Source organism: Etheostoma cragini, chromosome 6, assembly GCF_013103735.1.
Source record: "Etheostoma cragini isolate CJK2018 chromosome 6, CSU_Ecrag_1.0, whole genome shotgun sequence".
In the NCBI taxonomy this organism is placed as follows: domain Eukaryota; kingdom Metazoa; phylum Chordata; class Actinopteri; order Perciformes; family Percidae; genus Etheostoma; species Etheostoma cragini.
The window spans coordinates 17,497,842-17,512,730 of NC_048412.1; the positions used below are offsets into that span (position 1 = coordinate 17,497,842).

Genomic DNA, 14,889 nt, shown 5'->3' on the forward strand with positions numbered 1-14,889 from the left:
CCTACTTGGCCATACACCTGTACATGGTTTTGATTCTGATAAAATGTTAATGTCATTGACTTATTTTAATATTATAACAAGTCTAATTTGCAACGTGTCGACAATTTGGTTTATGATCTTGTAGTCTGTGGTATTGGAAGAAGATCTTCCAATACCACAGGCTACAAGATCATAAACCAAATTTGTTGTAGCTACAATTCATTTGAGTTAGTGTATGCAGAAAATTGTATGATGATTATGATCATGTATGATGAAAAACCATAGACACCATAGACAGTAAAGGGAAAAAAAGGTTTATGCTGTTAAACACAAAATCCGTCCTCTTGTTAAAGTCCCCTCTAGTGTGTTCTTCGTGTTCTGGTTAAACAGCGCCATCTCCTGGTCCTACTGGGTACCTGCAGGTCTGGGACTCACTCCCATGAAGCACTCCCACACGTCACACAGCGGATCTGTTTTTTTTTTTGGAGACAGAAAAAAAACACGTAGCCACTACGGAGGGATATTGACTTTTGGATGAAAGCTAAATGAATCTGGAATAGCTCTGGTTTTGGTCAGCAGTTAACAGATCAACTTTGGATGGAGTTTTTTCTTTATCCAGTACAGTCCAAACAGAGCCAAGAGGCACTGAGGGGGATCGGAATTTGCCGGTGACAAGTCCGGGGCTAAAAGTAAAAGTGGATCCACTCGTTACATTGACTTTTTAAAGCCTGCATCAATTCAATCACAACTACAACGAAGATTTTGAAGACTTGAGTCGATGAAAAGAACTTTCGGAAAGAGACAGCGCCAACTTTTCCCCTTGTATCTTTAACTTTGAAGAAGCAGCTCCAACCATGGCGAAAAAGTATGATTTCCTTTACAAATTGTTACTCATCGGGGACAGCGGCGTGGGAAAAACGTGTCTGATCATTCGGTTTGCTGAGGACAATTTTAACTCCACGTACATTTCTACTATAGGTACGTTGTTACCGTGTATGTGCGGTTGCCTTCCAACCAACGACAGTTTAGCACCAACTTATGATTGGCCTTAGGAGGGCATGAGTAAGACAAATGTTTGCTGAATGCTGGCCTTTTATTCTTCCTCAATTTAATACTGTACAAACTGGTTTCCCAAAATGCTTTCATGTCTGAACTAGTCTCCGCTCTCCCTTTTCTTTTTCTTTTCATTCTGTCTCTTATCTTCTTTTTCTTTTTTCTCCTATTGAATGTTTGGCTCTGCGTTGAACATGTGTGGTGTCTCTTCCCTGACCCTCGATCACCCCTATCTCTCCCTCGGATCTCATTCCTTTCACTTGGCTCTCAGAGGGTCCACCCACCCTCATTCCTATCTCTTTTAGCATCTCGACGTTCCCAGAAGAATGGTTGGCTTTCTGGCATGCATGCTTTTTTTTCTTCTTTCTGGACAACCCCTCTCCTCTGCCCTAGCTGTCTGCCTGTCTGTCTGTCTGTCTGTCTAGAAGGATCTAGAAGGAAAAAAAATCATACTTTATAACTCAAAGTTATTGTGTCCTGCAGGGTTGAATAGGCCTACGCCTTTCCAACATGTCTGTTGTAAGGGAGGGTGACCTATATTGTGTGTGTGTGTGTGTGTGTGTGTGTGTGTGTGTGTGTGTGTGTGTGTGTGTGTGTGTGTGTGTGTGTGTGTGTGTGTGTTTGATGGGGGTGGTTTTAGGTCATATCTGAGGTATTTAACTCATTCTCTATTTTCACCTCTGCTCTTTCAAGGAATTGACTTTAAAGTAAAAACCATTGAAGTGGAGGGAAAGAAAGTGAAACTCCAAGTCTGGTAAGAGATGACAGTTGGTTGCTTGTCTGGAAATGCTATGTTTTTTTCCTCTGGCACTTTTTTCCTGTTATCCAAATCTGGACTTTATGACGGGGTTTATTGTACAAGTATCTATCACACAGGCCACCACAGAGAGTAACTTTATGCCATACAACGGTGTTGCAATGGCAACAAAAATTTAGCTTGCTATAGCAGTTTAAAATGCACATTATATGCATCGTCCTGCAACTTGGACTTTCTTTTGACAGTTGTATTTTAAAGGTCTTGCACAATGCATCAGTTAACATTTTTCTTACTTTGACTGTGTGTGCCTTGTGCAGGGACACAGCAGGGCAGGAGAGGTTCAAGACCATCACAACAGCCTACTACAGAGGAGCCATGGTGAGCACGGGACGCCTGCAGAACAAGCAGACTGGATAATCGTGGCTGACATCACTGTCCCTTTGTGCTCGCTCCGTACCTTTGACTGACTCTTTAAATTCTCTCTCTTTATCGCTGTGTTAGGGCATCATTCTGGTGTATGACATCACCGACGAGAAGTCCTACGAGAACATCCAGAATTGGATGAAGAGCATCAAAGAAGTAAGGCTGTTTCCACTCAGTCTTGGCAAAGATAACCAGGAAATACTTTTTTTTTTTTAATTGTGCTTAATCAGCTGGATATTTATTAGTCATGAGGATGTAAGTATATTTGCTTGCTGCAACAACAAAGAGGTGTCATTGCACAACTGGTGATTTTAAAGGGTCAGTTCACCTAAATCACACCACTCTTACCCGTAGTTGTCTCTGGTACGTCTTTCTACTGGACAAACTAAAGCTGCAACTAACCAATATTTTCATTATCAAATAATCCTGTAAATCCCGTCATCCTGGTCAACCTATTTCTTTCAATTAATTAATTAATTGCTTTGTCTATAAAATTTCAGAAGATAATTAAAAATCCAATTTCCATAGCCCAGCGTGATGTGTTCAAATGTCTTGATATGTTTGAAACGCAGCCCAAAATATATTTAGTTTACAATGCTATAAGACATAGGCTAGAAGAGCAGCAAATACTCACAAAAATCAGTAAATCAACTAGTAGCCCCAATGGAAACATTCCACATTAAGGTGTGTGTGTGTGTGTGTGTGTGTGTCATCATGAGGAACTGTTGTCCAGCTCCATTTTTATATCACAGGCAGCAGAAGGTTCAGGGGAGATTATTCCTGACTGAGAAAGAGCCAAATAATCTCTCAAACTGACTGTTAATTGTACCTTCTTTTTAATTTTTCAAAGTATTTTTATTTTTCATTTTTGGCTTTAATCAATAGCGGACAGTTGAGTAACGAGACACTGAGTGTACCGGCTGATGGGCCAATTAGGCAGCTGACCGGACTTAAACTGAGTAATTTATAGCTAAACGTAAAGTTAAATTATGAGAAAGCTTTTAAAATGAAGCAGGTGTGATTATGAGATCTATTGAACTAATTGAGACCATCACGAAGGAGCAGGATACGAACTGCAGAGCACGGTGACATGACACCATGAGAGCGATCCCATTATATGGTATGTGTCTTAATCACTATTCTATCAGGGGACCTAAAGTTGCTTTACCATTGATGTCTGGATCAGGTAAAATAATTTCTTCCTGATCAAGGAACTGAAACTACATTGACAGAATGAGTACAAGTGACCATCAGTGTGTGTCATTCTTTTGGTTCTTTTACATCAAACAACATTTGATTTTACTCAAAACGGTGTGCAAAAATCGAGAGACAGATATTTCAAAAGCCTTAGTGATCAAATCTAAACTCTCTTCCAGGCGTGCCATTACCAGGCAAACTAACTCTTTATCTGAAAGGGCGTTCAATTAAACTTTTGTCATATTTTTTCTATTTTATTTGGTGGGAAGACAAGAATGTAATATAATGGAAATTGGAATGCATTATTCACACAGTCACACAGAGAATCCTCTCTGCATAGCCAAATTATGCATCTGCCCTAGATCTATGTTAATTAGTACAGACTCAGTGTCACAACCCACTTGCCTAATTTGTGTTTAATGAATCATTTTCTCTAATCAATTCATTGACCTGGTCTTAAAGATAGAGACAGTTTCCTGCAGAGCAGCTGCTGTGAGTGCGGCTTATTCTGGTTGTTCAGTTCAGACTTGATGCTTTCATTCACTTTGATCTCTTGATAAGAACTCAACTAATCAATTAACTGCATTCCCTCTTTCCCAGAATGCATCAGCTGGGGTCTGTCGAATGCTACTAGGCAATAAGTGTGACATCGAATCAAAGCGGAAAGTTTCCAAGGAGACAGGAGAAAAGGTGAGATAATCCAAAAAAGAAACCTAACTATATCGTAAGTGATGCTGTTACATTAGAGACATACTATAGGTGTTGTAGTTGGTGGAGTAGTAATAGTCAAAGGTTTCAGTGTTGACTTTTTTTCAATTTTTTTTTTTATATATAAGAGGGAGTGGTTGAGGAATGGATTGAGTGTGTCACACAAGTTTTTGATGTCTTTGCTTTGCATTTACTTTAGACAAGAAGCAGCAAGTGATTATTAACCATATCCTGAATGTGGTCTGTGTCTGTTGTTGACAGTTGGCAAAAGATCACGGCATCATGTTCTTTGAGACCAGTGCAAAGTCCAGCATTAATGTGGATGAGGTGAGCCGGAGTTTAACCACTGACTAACAAAACACTGTCTTCATACCTCATTAAACTTTTGCTTATTGGTATGTTTTGTTATGTTAATTTGCTACAAACGCTGCAGAGGTTCATTCATTTGACCTCACTCTTTTAACCTTTCTTTGTTTCCTTTAGTCCTTTCTGTCTTTGGCACGTGACATACTACAGAAATCTAGCAAGAAACCAGTAAGTTATATCAAATAATACTAAACGGAAGCATTAGTTCCTCCCTGAACATACAGTAAGGCTTTATGCTAGATATGTTTGTAATTTCTTCTCTTTGTCTGTATTTCCTTGTTCGACAGGGTCCCACAGGTCGAGAGGTGAAAATCACAAGCAGTACAGAGAAAAAATCCTCCAAATGTGTTCTTCTTTAGATATGACGCTGGCCAGCACACGTAAGAAAGCAGCACACACACGTAAGAGCACATCAGTATTATTGGGGTTTCCTGTCTCCATCTGGTGGGCTCACATATCAAATACATACAGGTTCTAAAGGTTTTTACACCCAGACTACTTTTGTTCCCCAAAAGCGTACACAGGATTTCTCCTTTGTGCTGAAATTTTAATGAGGTGATTGTGCCTGTCTTAACCATTGAATATATTTTCTGCCAAATTTCCTTTGATAATGTCATTGTCATGAAAATGTTGCAAAGTGTAGCTCCTATGACTCCAAACAAATACCTGGCACAAAATTTCACCAAGCAGTTCCCACCATGTTTAGTGAACTTGGACATTTCTATTTCCGTCTTGTGTTCTCTGGCTTATCGACACATCGTCATCCCTGCAACAGCAGGGCCTACTGTCTTTAAATTACTTTGGCTGTGTTTTTTAAACTGGGTAGCTATTTTTTTATAAGGCATCTTATATATTTCTGTTTGATGGTTTAAATACTGGACAAAATTGATAAATTAACAAGTCATAAAACATCTTTGGTTCTTGTCATTATGAGAGAAAGGGGAAGCAATTTGTTTCCCCCCTTTTTTGTGTATTATAAATATATTTCTGGAGATGTCATAGACCGAACAGGATTAAACGTTGGCAACGTTTGTAGTTACGTTTATTATGTTCATGTTCTTATCATTTGGGATATGCTGACATATTCTAACCATGTACACTATTTGAAATCAGTAAACAAAATCTACAGTAACAGATGCCATTTAAGTCTATTGCATAGACATTTTTGGAGCATGCTCTTCAGGTTAATGAATTAAACAAGTTGATGGATGCATGGAGTTGAATTGGAAAAAAACCAAGGTGGTAAACAAGCTTTATTTTAACATGTAAATGGATTGAGAATGTGGATGATAGTAACAGAGATAAGTGCAATATGAGAAGATGAGCGGAGAGATGAAAGAATGATGGATAAAGGAAGTGAATGGACAGAATGTGAGGGAAGCAGCAGGGCTCTCATGGACCTCACTTTGAGTCGTTGGAGCTTGTTGTTTATGTGAAGTGCCTGGGTAATCTCTCACTAAACACTACCACACACACACAGTAGCTACGTCTCCCTGTTCAGGCAATTTCAGATCAGTCAAAATGAATGTGATTAAAGGTGCTCATATGATCCGGACCGACTTACTGTATTTACTGTATTGGCTTTCATGCATTTTTTTTCCTGCCACAAGACTTTGTATGTTGCTTACAGACTTTATGAATAAAAATGCTAAACAATAAACAGCATGAGTGTGTTTATATTGTTTTTTTATTTGGATAAACATCAAACCTCAAAACACCCTTTCATAGAAAAAAAAAGGAAGAAATAAGAAAATACGGGAGAAGCAACAGAAGAGGAATCCCTCTCCCAGCCAGGATGGACAGATATGCAGTAGATGTGGTAGCCAATTGTTTTGTATTATTCTTTATTCTTCCGTATGAAGGGTTCAGCCCACAACTTTTGACCACTGCTTATCACTTTTAGAAATGTATCGTTATTTTGTGGCTGTTTAACCACTCAGGTGGTTTTACTTTAAGACCAAAATACAGATCAATTCAAATAGTCAGGCAGTTTACAGTTATAGAGCAGAAGGTTTTGTGTCTCAGGGACTCTTTTTGTAGTCTACTGGAAAACCAAAACAGGCGAGTATGTACCATGGAAAAACGCCATTAGACGAGGCATCTGGGACACTCATTCTTACTACTGCCCACCGTTGCATTTCTTTTTAACCCCTATCCTCCCCATACAGCGGCCAGCAGGGTGATAGTTTTCTCCCTCAATGCTGCTGCAGGAGCTGGAGCCTGTCGCTTGGCAACCGCCCCTGCTTTCCAGCATCAGCACCACAACGGTGCGCGCGCGCTCTGCCGCATCTTCGACTTGCTTGCACGTCCGGCGTGCCTTGTCATCACGCAGGGCAGGTTTCGGTTTGCAAACACGATACATTCCTTTCCCAGAGCCAGAGCTGTACCAGCGACCCGAGGAGGGAGCGGCGAGTTAATAGAAGCATTACAAATAAACCTGGATGGATTTAAAGATGCTATCCCGGACATAGGTAGGCTGTATGCTATGTTGCTGTGTTCATGTAACGTCTGGGGGGAGACGGTGAGGTAAACGACCGGGATACACACAAACAAAACACACGGGCTGAACGGGATGCCCGCGTGACTGCAGGGAGGAAGGAGGCGGAGGAGGAGGAGGAGGGGCGGGGGGTGGGGGGTCTAGGTGCGTGTGTGGACCACCGCAAAAAAAACCGAGGTGGAGTTGTCAAATATCGAAACCTGTAAGGAAAGAATAGTTCCAACCTGGCTGCTATATTTGGTGCAGTTTGAAAATCGATGGAGGATATTTATTTCCTGTTCACGTCGGGATAATTAGTCTCGCTTCCCAAACGAACCGATGTGATCTTGGGGCTTTGATCTCCACACCGTCTGTTTCTTTTCCGTGGCAGGATGAGGACCTAAGATAAAGTCGCGGAAGGGACACGCACATGTTCGGATGTTACTCCTCCTGATTGGACACACGGACTGACCGGCCCATGTCATCGCTGCTGGTGTTGAAACAACGAGGGATTTGCTGCTTTTCTTTGGGATGCTTTAAAATTTGCGGCCTGCTCGGCTCTCCTGTTACCGCAATGCAACTGGCAAGAAGAGGGAGAGGTGGAAGGCATGAGATGGAGAGGAGGGAGGGAGTAGTAACAAGCAAATGAGTATAACAATGATGTAGGCCTATAGTTGCAAAAAACTAGCCCCATCTGTGTGATTGTGTTTCAATCGCAGAATGGTACAGACTGTACTCTATAGGTGATAGTGGCAGGTGAAGTGAATGGGGTGAGAGAGACACTGTAGGCTGTTGAGTATTTTAGGATTATGGCTGAAACGTCATATGAGGTGAGTACTGTGGTTGTAAGTTTGTAGTGGTTGCTCAATTCTTAACTTTCTGCTGAAAAAGTTCCTGAACTTACTCACTGGACCCTAGTGCAAACAATGGGACATTGTGCAGAACCTATGGCACCAGGCAGTGGAGAACTTGGTGCATAATTGTGACAGAGTGGAGCGCTGAAGCCAGCATTTATGTCTCTCCCTCTTCTACTCGCCTGCACTTCTACCCACGCTGCTCAAATTGGTTTTATAAACCCGGAGTAAGTGTGAAACCAGCCTCATCCACATACAGCCTGACATGCCTTCGCCGTCAGACTCCAGCAGCGTGGCTTCGGCCTCGGGGTCTCGAGGCTGGTCCGACAGCCGCAGGGGCATGTCGGGCCGGGGGCCTGGTGGGGCACGGCTACTCCTGTACCTAGGGCTGTGCCACCTAGGCCTGGGGGCCATGGTCCTGGCCTTCTCTTTCACCAGCATGGCCTTCACCTCCTCAGCCCGAGTGAGGCAATCCTGTCCATTCTGGGCTGGCTTCTTTGTAAGTGTAAATCTGATTGAAAACATACAGTTTTGATTGAGAATATAACAGCAGAAGGGTTTTCTGATGTAAGTGGTGTCTGTTTGCAGGTAGTGGCATCAGGGATAGTTGGAATAATCTCATGGAGGAGACCTCTCACGCTGGTGGTACGTATGTTTCCCTCTGATGAAAGGAGCATTCAAGTCTCTTAGCTTTAGGTGTAAAACCATGTGCCATAGAGCAATGCTGGAAAACCAACGTGGGGCCCAGAAAATCCCATGTGTGTCAACCCGGTTATGGTACGTTGATTATTTGCAAATTAGTCTAGCAATATGCACCACTCAAGTACGATATTAACTTTAATTAATTAAGTGAAGGCTTGAGAACACAAGCTCGACACAAGGTTCCTATAGTAGCCTTAAGGTGGGTCCTGCATGTTTAATGGGCCCCGTTTAAACATGTTGTACATTGTTTGTTTATTTTTACATAAAAACAATACTATTTTATTCTGAGCTTATTTTTTTGCATATTCATGTCTCAATTAAGTTAAACTCCTACGACCTAAATAACCATGACGTGGGGGGGCCAAAAAGTGTTCTTTTTAAAATCAATCCAGGTACTCTATTGATAAGTTCTTATTCTCAAGCAGAAGATATGCTTATCAGTTAAGTCACCTGGCATAGTCTTTGGTTGGAAAAATAAAACTCTGCACACTCTCGGCCTTCCATAGCATGAGTTTTGACAACTCTGCTCTGTGCTCCTCCGAAGGTGTCACTGTTCATGCTGCTGTCTGCAGTGTGTGTGATCCTCAGTCTGGCCGGCTCAATGCTCTCCTGTCAGAATGCACAGATGGTCAAGTCTATGCTCACCTGCCAGGTACACAACATTATGCAAGTGTTTTCTCGTCTGCCTAATGCTGAAATGCCCTTCTAGCCAGATCTATGGGGAACGTGTCAGGAACAATTGTGAATATGTCTTTTAGTGTTCAGTTCAGTGCTTAACACCGATTGTCTGCGTATGGGAATGTTTGTAGGTGGAGGATGGTCTTTGTGTGTGTTGCGCGCCCACTCACTCCTGCTCCATCACAGAAGAGGAGACCCTGGTTCTTTCCTTGAATGCTGACTGTCACTCAGTCAGACATCAGCTGAAGGTAAGATGTATCTATATTTTATCACACGGGTAGTTTCACAATTTACAAGTCTGTCTTAAAATAATAGTCTGGTGCCCATATTAAAATTGAAACAGGTTTTTCTCGCTGTAGCCGTGCCTCATCATTCATACTCGGCATTAAAAGATCCCTATTTGCTTTTCAGCGTCATCATTTTGTGCAAAAATGAATTTAAATGGTTATTTGGTGGTTACCAGGGTTATAAATACTACAATCTCCTGTCAGACTTGAAAAGTTGTCATATAAATATGACATATTCCCACCAATAAAATGCTTTTCTGTTGTCAGATTTTGACTTTCTGAATGCATATTTCTCTAAAGGACCTTTTGTTTAGTGCATGCGGTCTCAGCATTCTCTCCACCATCATCTGTACTCTGTCCACTGTGACCTGCAGTATCCACATATTCTCTCTGGACCTTGTGCACCTGGTGAGTACAAACACAACACATTTTACATTTGGCAGACTGGCTCTTTTCACGAATGACAAGTACTCAGCAATAAACTACACAGCTACGTATTCGAGAGCAGACTTTGAACAAATGTGTTAGCTCATAACATCTATCGGTTGTATGATCTGGATGTGTTTCCCATTCTCCCCGCCTAGCTGGCCCCACATCGCTCTCGTTCAGTCAACCCAGAATGCACCACTCCTCAGGACGCTTTCCTGACCAACATCATGGACTTTGAGGAGTTTGTCCCACCCATCCCTCCGCCCCCCTACTATCCTCCTGAGTACACCTGCAGCTCTGAAACAGACGCTCAGAGGTACCACACTTAATAAGTATTATTATACATCCCTTGTGTGCAGAATGTAATAGCCATACCACACAGACACATTGGACAGTGTGCAAGAAAATTATTGTTTGAGTATGTTTATGTTTTATCATCCAGCATCACCTATAATGGTTCCATGGAGAGCCCTGTTCCTCTGTACCCCACTGACTGCCCCCCTCCTTATGAAGCTGTGATGGGACAAAGAGCTGCAAGCCAGGTAAGTGTGTGTGTGTGTGTGTGTGTGTGTGTGTGTGTTGTCCTATGCTGATCCTTGTCTATTTTCACTGTCAAGGCAACAGTGTTTGACCCCCACGGCCCTGAGCTGTCTGGAGAGAGAGGGACTTCTACTGCCTTCAGTGGTGAAGGTGAGAAGCTGTTGAGTTTTAAAATATCAACAATCTGCTGGGAAGGAAATAGCGTAGCAAAATTACTTTTAGTATGAATTAAAGTAAATCATTACTTACGGTATTTTAAGGAGGGATGAGTTAAACTAAAAGCAAAATGTGTCCCTCCATAATAAAGGATTACCTTTCATTATTAGTGTCCATGGACAGTGGATCTCTGTTGATGTCAGAGATTGTGGACATCCCAAATGATTCCTCCCCCTCTGAGGACTCCTGCATGATTGAGGTTGGGCTGAGGACCCAGGGGGAGAGGGGAAACAGGAACGTTGGTGAAGTGGGAGACGGAGGAGACAGCGGGGAGTACATCAGCTTTTGTGGTCCCGCGTCTCAGACGCCAGAGAGTCCTCTGGCAGGGGGGCCGAGAGCCAGGCGCTTCCTCAGAGGCGAGAGGTCCAACTCCTGCTCTTCACCCAGCACAGCGACCTCCACATACAGGTGAGAACAATCGCACACATACAAACACAATTTAATAATGTAAGAACTCTACAGGTGATGGTGCACTTCTGTTTTGTCCTGCAGGTCTCCAGTATTGCGTCGCCAGGCCATGCTAGCTAGGAGCTGTTCCCAGCTGGAAGCAATAGAGAAATCCATCTCCCCGCAACCATCCACCATCCCAGAGTTTCGAGTTTGCCCCTCCACTCCCTTACGCCAAGGAGCTACCCCAACCACCTCTGCTCCTCCCATTTTACCCTCCTCAGCTGCAAGTGAGCAGAGTGGTGCTCAGGGTAATGGGCTACCCTTCCCGGGCCAACCATTGTACCTTCTAAGGGCTGGGAAGAGTGAGAAGGATGGAGAGAGTGTAAGAAGGGACAGTGAAGGGCTCCTACGTCTTGTGAGGTCACACAGTGAGCCAGGCCTCGGCTCTTCGACTGACACAGGTAAGTCAGACACCAAAAAGGAGTACATCTACCACATTAATATTTCACTGTTCAAAACCTGTCCTTGTATCTCCTCTTCTCTAGTTGACTTTGGCTCTGGAGGCAGCAAAGTATCCATAGACACAGGTAGGAGAGTATATTTACTCAGTGGCTCAGTGGTCCAAAGCACAACACTTCCTGGGTTTAAATCTTCCTCTGTTGCATGTTATCGCCTCCTCTCTTCCTTTTTGTATCTCATTGGCAATTTTGGACCCTTTTAGGGGGGCTCAAGGCTACAAGAACTACAGGTTCAAAGGGCTTGAAGCAATATCCTGTGTTGCTGTCCCCCATGCTATGCACCTGTTACCCAGTCAAGGGTTAGGGTTTACAGAAACGTGGTGTTGGCCAATCGGAGGTGGTTTTGCCAGACTTCCGCCTTTGGCTGAGTCTCTATCTAATCTGTTTGAGGGAGAGCAGGAGACGGTTGTGAAGTTAAACATTGCTAGTCACCAGAGGGGCTAGGGTTAGGGTTTCATGGCGCAGATTAGAACCCAAGTTGAACCGTAAGCAACTAAAATGGCTAAATGCTAGAACATTGAGTAAAACTGGTCATAATTACTGAGACTTAAAGTGTTAGGCTTAGTTGCATAGTGTTAATAGAGTCAAAAAAGTAAGCTGACATTGTTCAGTACCTCAGGGATTATCGGCTAATGAAATTACTGATTTAGCGAGGCACTGTATCCCTGTCACATTCTCATTAGGGGCTGAGGCTGCTGTCTCTTATCACATTTGACTGTCCAAACAAAAGAGCTCCAAAAGAAAACCCTTCTAAGTTGTTTTGATGAGATACACACACAAAAAACACACATTTGCACCTAATGGCAATACTTAATCAATCCCTCTTAGAAACTAGTGCATTCTGCTGATCTCTCCCTAAGTGCATGTGATCTATGAAACTCGTCCACATCTAATTTGCCAGTGATTTGATTACACATTGATAAATTAGATGCTGCTGTGGAAACAATAATGTGCCTCACAAGTTCCTCATTTACAGTATTTTTTTCAAATGACACATCCTGCTTTGTGAATGCTGTGTTTCTTGTCCTATCAAAACGCTAAACATGAAACATAGCAAACGATCTGCACTGTTTGCAGGACTTCACTGTAGGACTTACACATACTGTATATGAACACGTACACACATATATGAACCTGCAGCTTTAAGAGTTTAAATTGCCTAATTTGTACTTTAAAGAGGATGTATTGTATTCACTGTCACATTTTAACACAAAATAATATGCTCCTATTTTTCATTTTTCATGCAGAACAACTGACATTGATTCTAATAGTGTTTGATATTCTGGGCAGATATACAGTATATTTTAAAAAAAAACTACACATTTCCAAGCAGAACAGTATCTCACAGCGGAGCTGAGATAGAATTGATACAATTGGAGATCAGATGTAGCCAGTATGGGCATTTTCTGCTGCCTGTCAGATTTTGCTGTTAATTTCAGTTACCTTCTCTTTTCCCTCATTTGCATGTAGTTAAAGAGTTAGGTTTAGCTTTTTTTTTTTAAGATTATTTTTTGGACATTTTTAGGCCTTTATTTGACAGAAAAGCGGAAGAAATGAAAGGGGAGAGAGAGCGGGGGGGAATGACATGCATCAAAGGGCCGCAGGTTGGAGTCGAACCCTAGCCCGCTGCGTCGAGGAGTAAACTTCCATATATGGGCGCTCGTTCCACCAAGCTATCCGGGCGTCAAGGTTTAGCATTTAGCATCTTTTTGGGTTGTTTATTCAATAGTGTGTTTTTTATTTTTGAGTCAGTCCTGTTTTTTTATTTTGAACTTGACGCTACAATTTAAGCTTCTGTAAAAGGATTAAAACATGTGCAAACTAAAATATTTCTCTTTTTTCTGACTTGATCTTTAATAGGTCCAACCTCTGAGGCATGTCTCTTGCCCCCCACCTCTTTGCCTCCTGCTGCAGCTCTGCCAAGGAAAGGCAGCATGAAATCAGCAGCCACTGGGCTGCAGGTCCCCTCCAAACTTCCCCCCACCTCACCACTGCATTTACCTAAAGACTGCCACCGTTCCCTAGGAGACCTTAAGGTTAGTCTGAAAAAGGTTGATACAGAATCAACAAACTACAAAATACAAAAGTTGACACTTAGGGTAGCAAGGGCTGGACGATCGTTTGTCTCATTTTATCTTCCCCTTCATCTTCTACAGGTGACTCGGGGTCTGGTGGCTCGCTTCCTGCAGCGCTCCAAACGCAACCTATCGCCCTCCTCCGAGCATACTGGGAGCACAGTGCAGGGGCCTAAGAGAAGAAGTGACGTTGAGGGCACTGCCACCAACCACATACCCTTGGAACAAGTATGACACAACGGATTAATCTTATTTATTTCCTCCTATCTCCAGTTCTCTAGTTCTAGTGCATCAGAATAATTCAGTGTTTCTGCGAGTAAAGCTGTCTGCTTTTTGTCTAAATGTTTGCTTGACAAACTCATCTCCAGGTATTGCTGACACCTTGGAACACCAGCCGAAGACACCCAAACCATCACTCCCACCATCCTCATCGTCGTGGACACCACCATTCCCACAGTGACAGTCGGCACAACCGGAACCACGCTAGTCGGGCCCCAGAGGGGATCCACCTGCGCAGCTGTGGAGACTTAAGCTCCTCGTCGACTGCGTCACTACGCCAATTAGTGACGCCTTATCCACCGCATGGGTCATCAGGAGCTCTTTACTCAGAGTCTGCACTGTGAGGAGGGCAGGAGGGTGGAAAAGGGATGGAGAAAAGAAATGGGATGCATATGAGTTGATAGGGTTGTAAGGAAGACGAGGGGAAATAAGGAAGGCTAATGAAATGAAGAGCAGGGCAGTTTAGTGGCGATATCTAGTTCTGAAAATGTAAAAGTCTTCCCTCTTTTTCCTCTTTGTCACCTCCCTTTTCTGAAACCAACTGTGCAAATGGCCTTATTCAGTGGTGCTCTTTACCACCCGGAACATCAGCCCAGAGCCCACACTATTTCATCTGTACAACGGTCACTAGATGCTTATTTCTCGGCAGTGTGGTCCCTGTTCTAACGGAACAAATCAGAGACAACCAACCAGAGGCATCTTTTCTGCTGTATTCTCCACTCCATCTCTCTATACTGATCTAGAGACATATTTTCCTCAAGACTGGAGAGAGAACTCAACTAGCGTTCATGCTACAACAACCACTTACTGTCATGTGGTACATTCAGTCTATTACATAACTATGGGTTGCAATATGCTTCTGGCCCTTTTGTACATTGCTAATTATCCACAGGATCACTCAGCTGAAGGGATCATGGAAACCCTTATTTTGTCTTCCACAAAAATGCATCTCAATAAACATA

The 14,889-nt window shown here is 42.8% G+C and overlaps 2 protein-coding genes across 3 annotated transcripts; both read left to right on the forward strand.

Moving 5' to 3' along the window:
- Positions 1-428: 428 nt before the first annotated feature.
- rab13 (RAB13, member RAS oncogene family) lies at positions 429-10,656 on the forward strand. Of its 2 annotated transcripts, XR_004657092.1 has the most exons (10): positions 429-957; positions 1,726-1,786; positions 2,107-2,167; positions 2,291-2,368; positions 4,010-4,099; positions 4,379-4,444; positions 4,601-4,651; positions 4,771-4,909; positions 6,545-6,548; positions 10,645-10,656. XR_004657092.1 is itself a non-coding variant. In XM_034875107.1 (8 exons), exons 1-8 carry the CDS (start codon positions 834-836, stop codon positions 4,840-4,842), a joined length of 603 nt encoding a protein of 200 aa, XP_034730998.1. In that variant the 5' UTR covers positions 429-833; the 3' UTR covers positions 4,843-5,316. The 2 variants fall into 2 exon arrangements, 1 of the variants encoding a protein (XP_034730998.1); XM_034875107.1 differs by lacking the exons at positions 6,545-6,548; positions 10,645-10,656 and having other exon boundaries at positions 4,771-5,316.
- On the forward strand, positions 6,774-14,616 carry fam189b (family with sequence similarity 189 member B). Its single transcript, XM_034875037.1, has 14 exons — positions 6,774-8,312; positions 8,402-8,458; positions 9,060-9,167; positions 9,325-9,441; positions 9,781-9,888; positions 10,065-10,225; positions 10,352-10,451; positions 10,527-10,599; positions 10,776-11,073; positions 11,158-11,516; positions 11,601-11,642; positions 13,434-13,609; positions 13,730-13,876; positions 14,017-14,616. Exons 1-14 carry the CDS (start codon positions 8,079-8,081, stop codon positions 14,269-14,271), a joined length of 2,235 nt encoding a protein of 744 aa, XP_034730928.1. The 5' UTR covers positions 6,774-8,078; the 3' UTR covers positions 14,272-14,616.
- Positions 14,617-14,889: the final 273 nt, after the last annotated feature.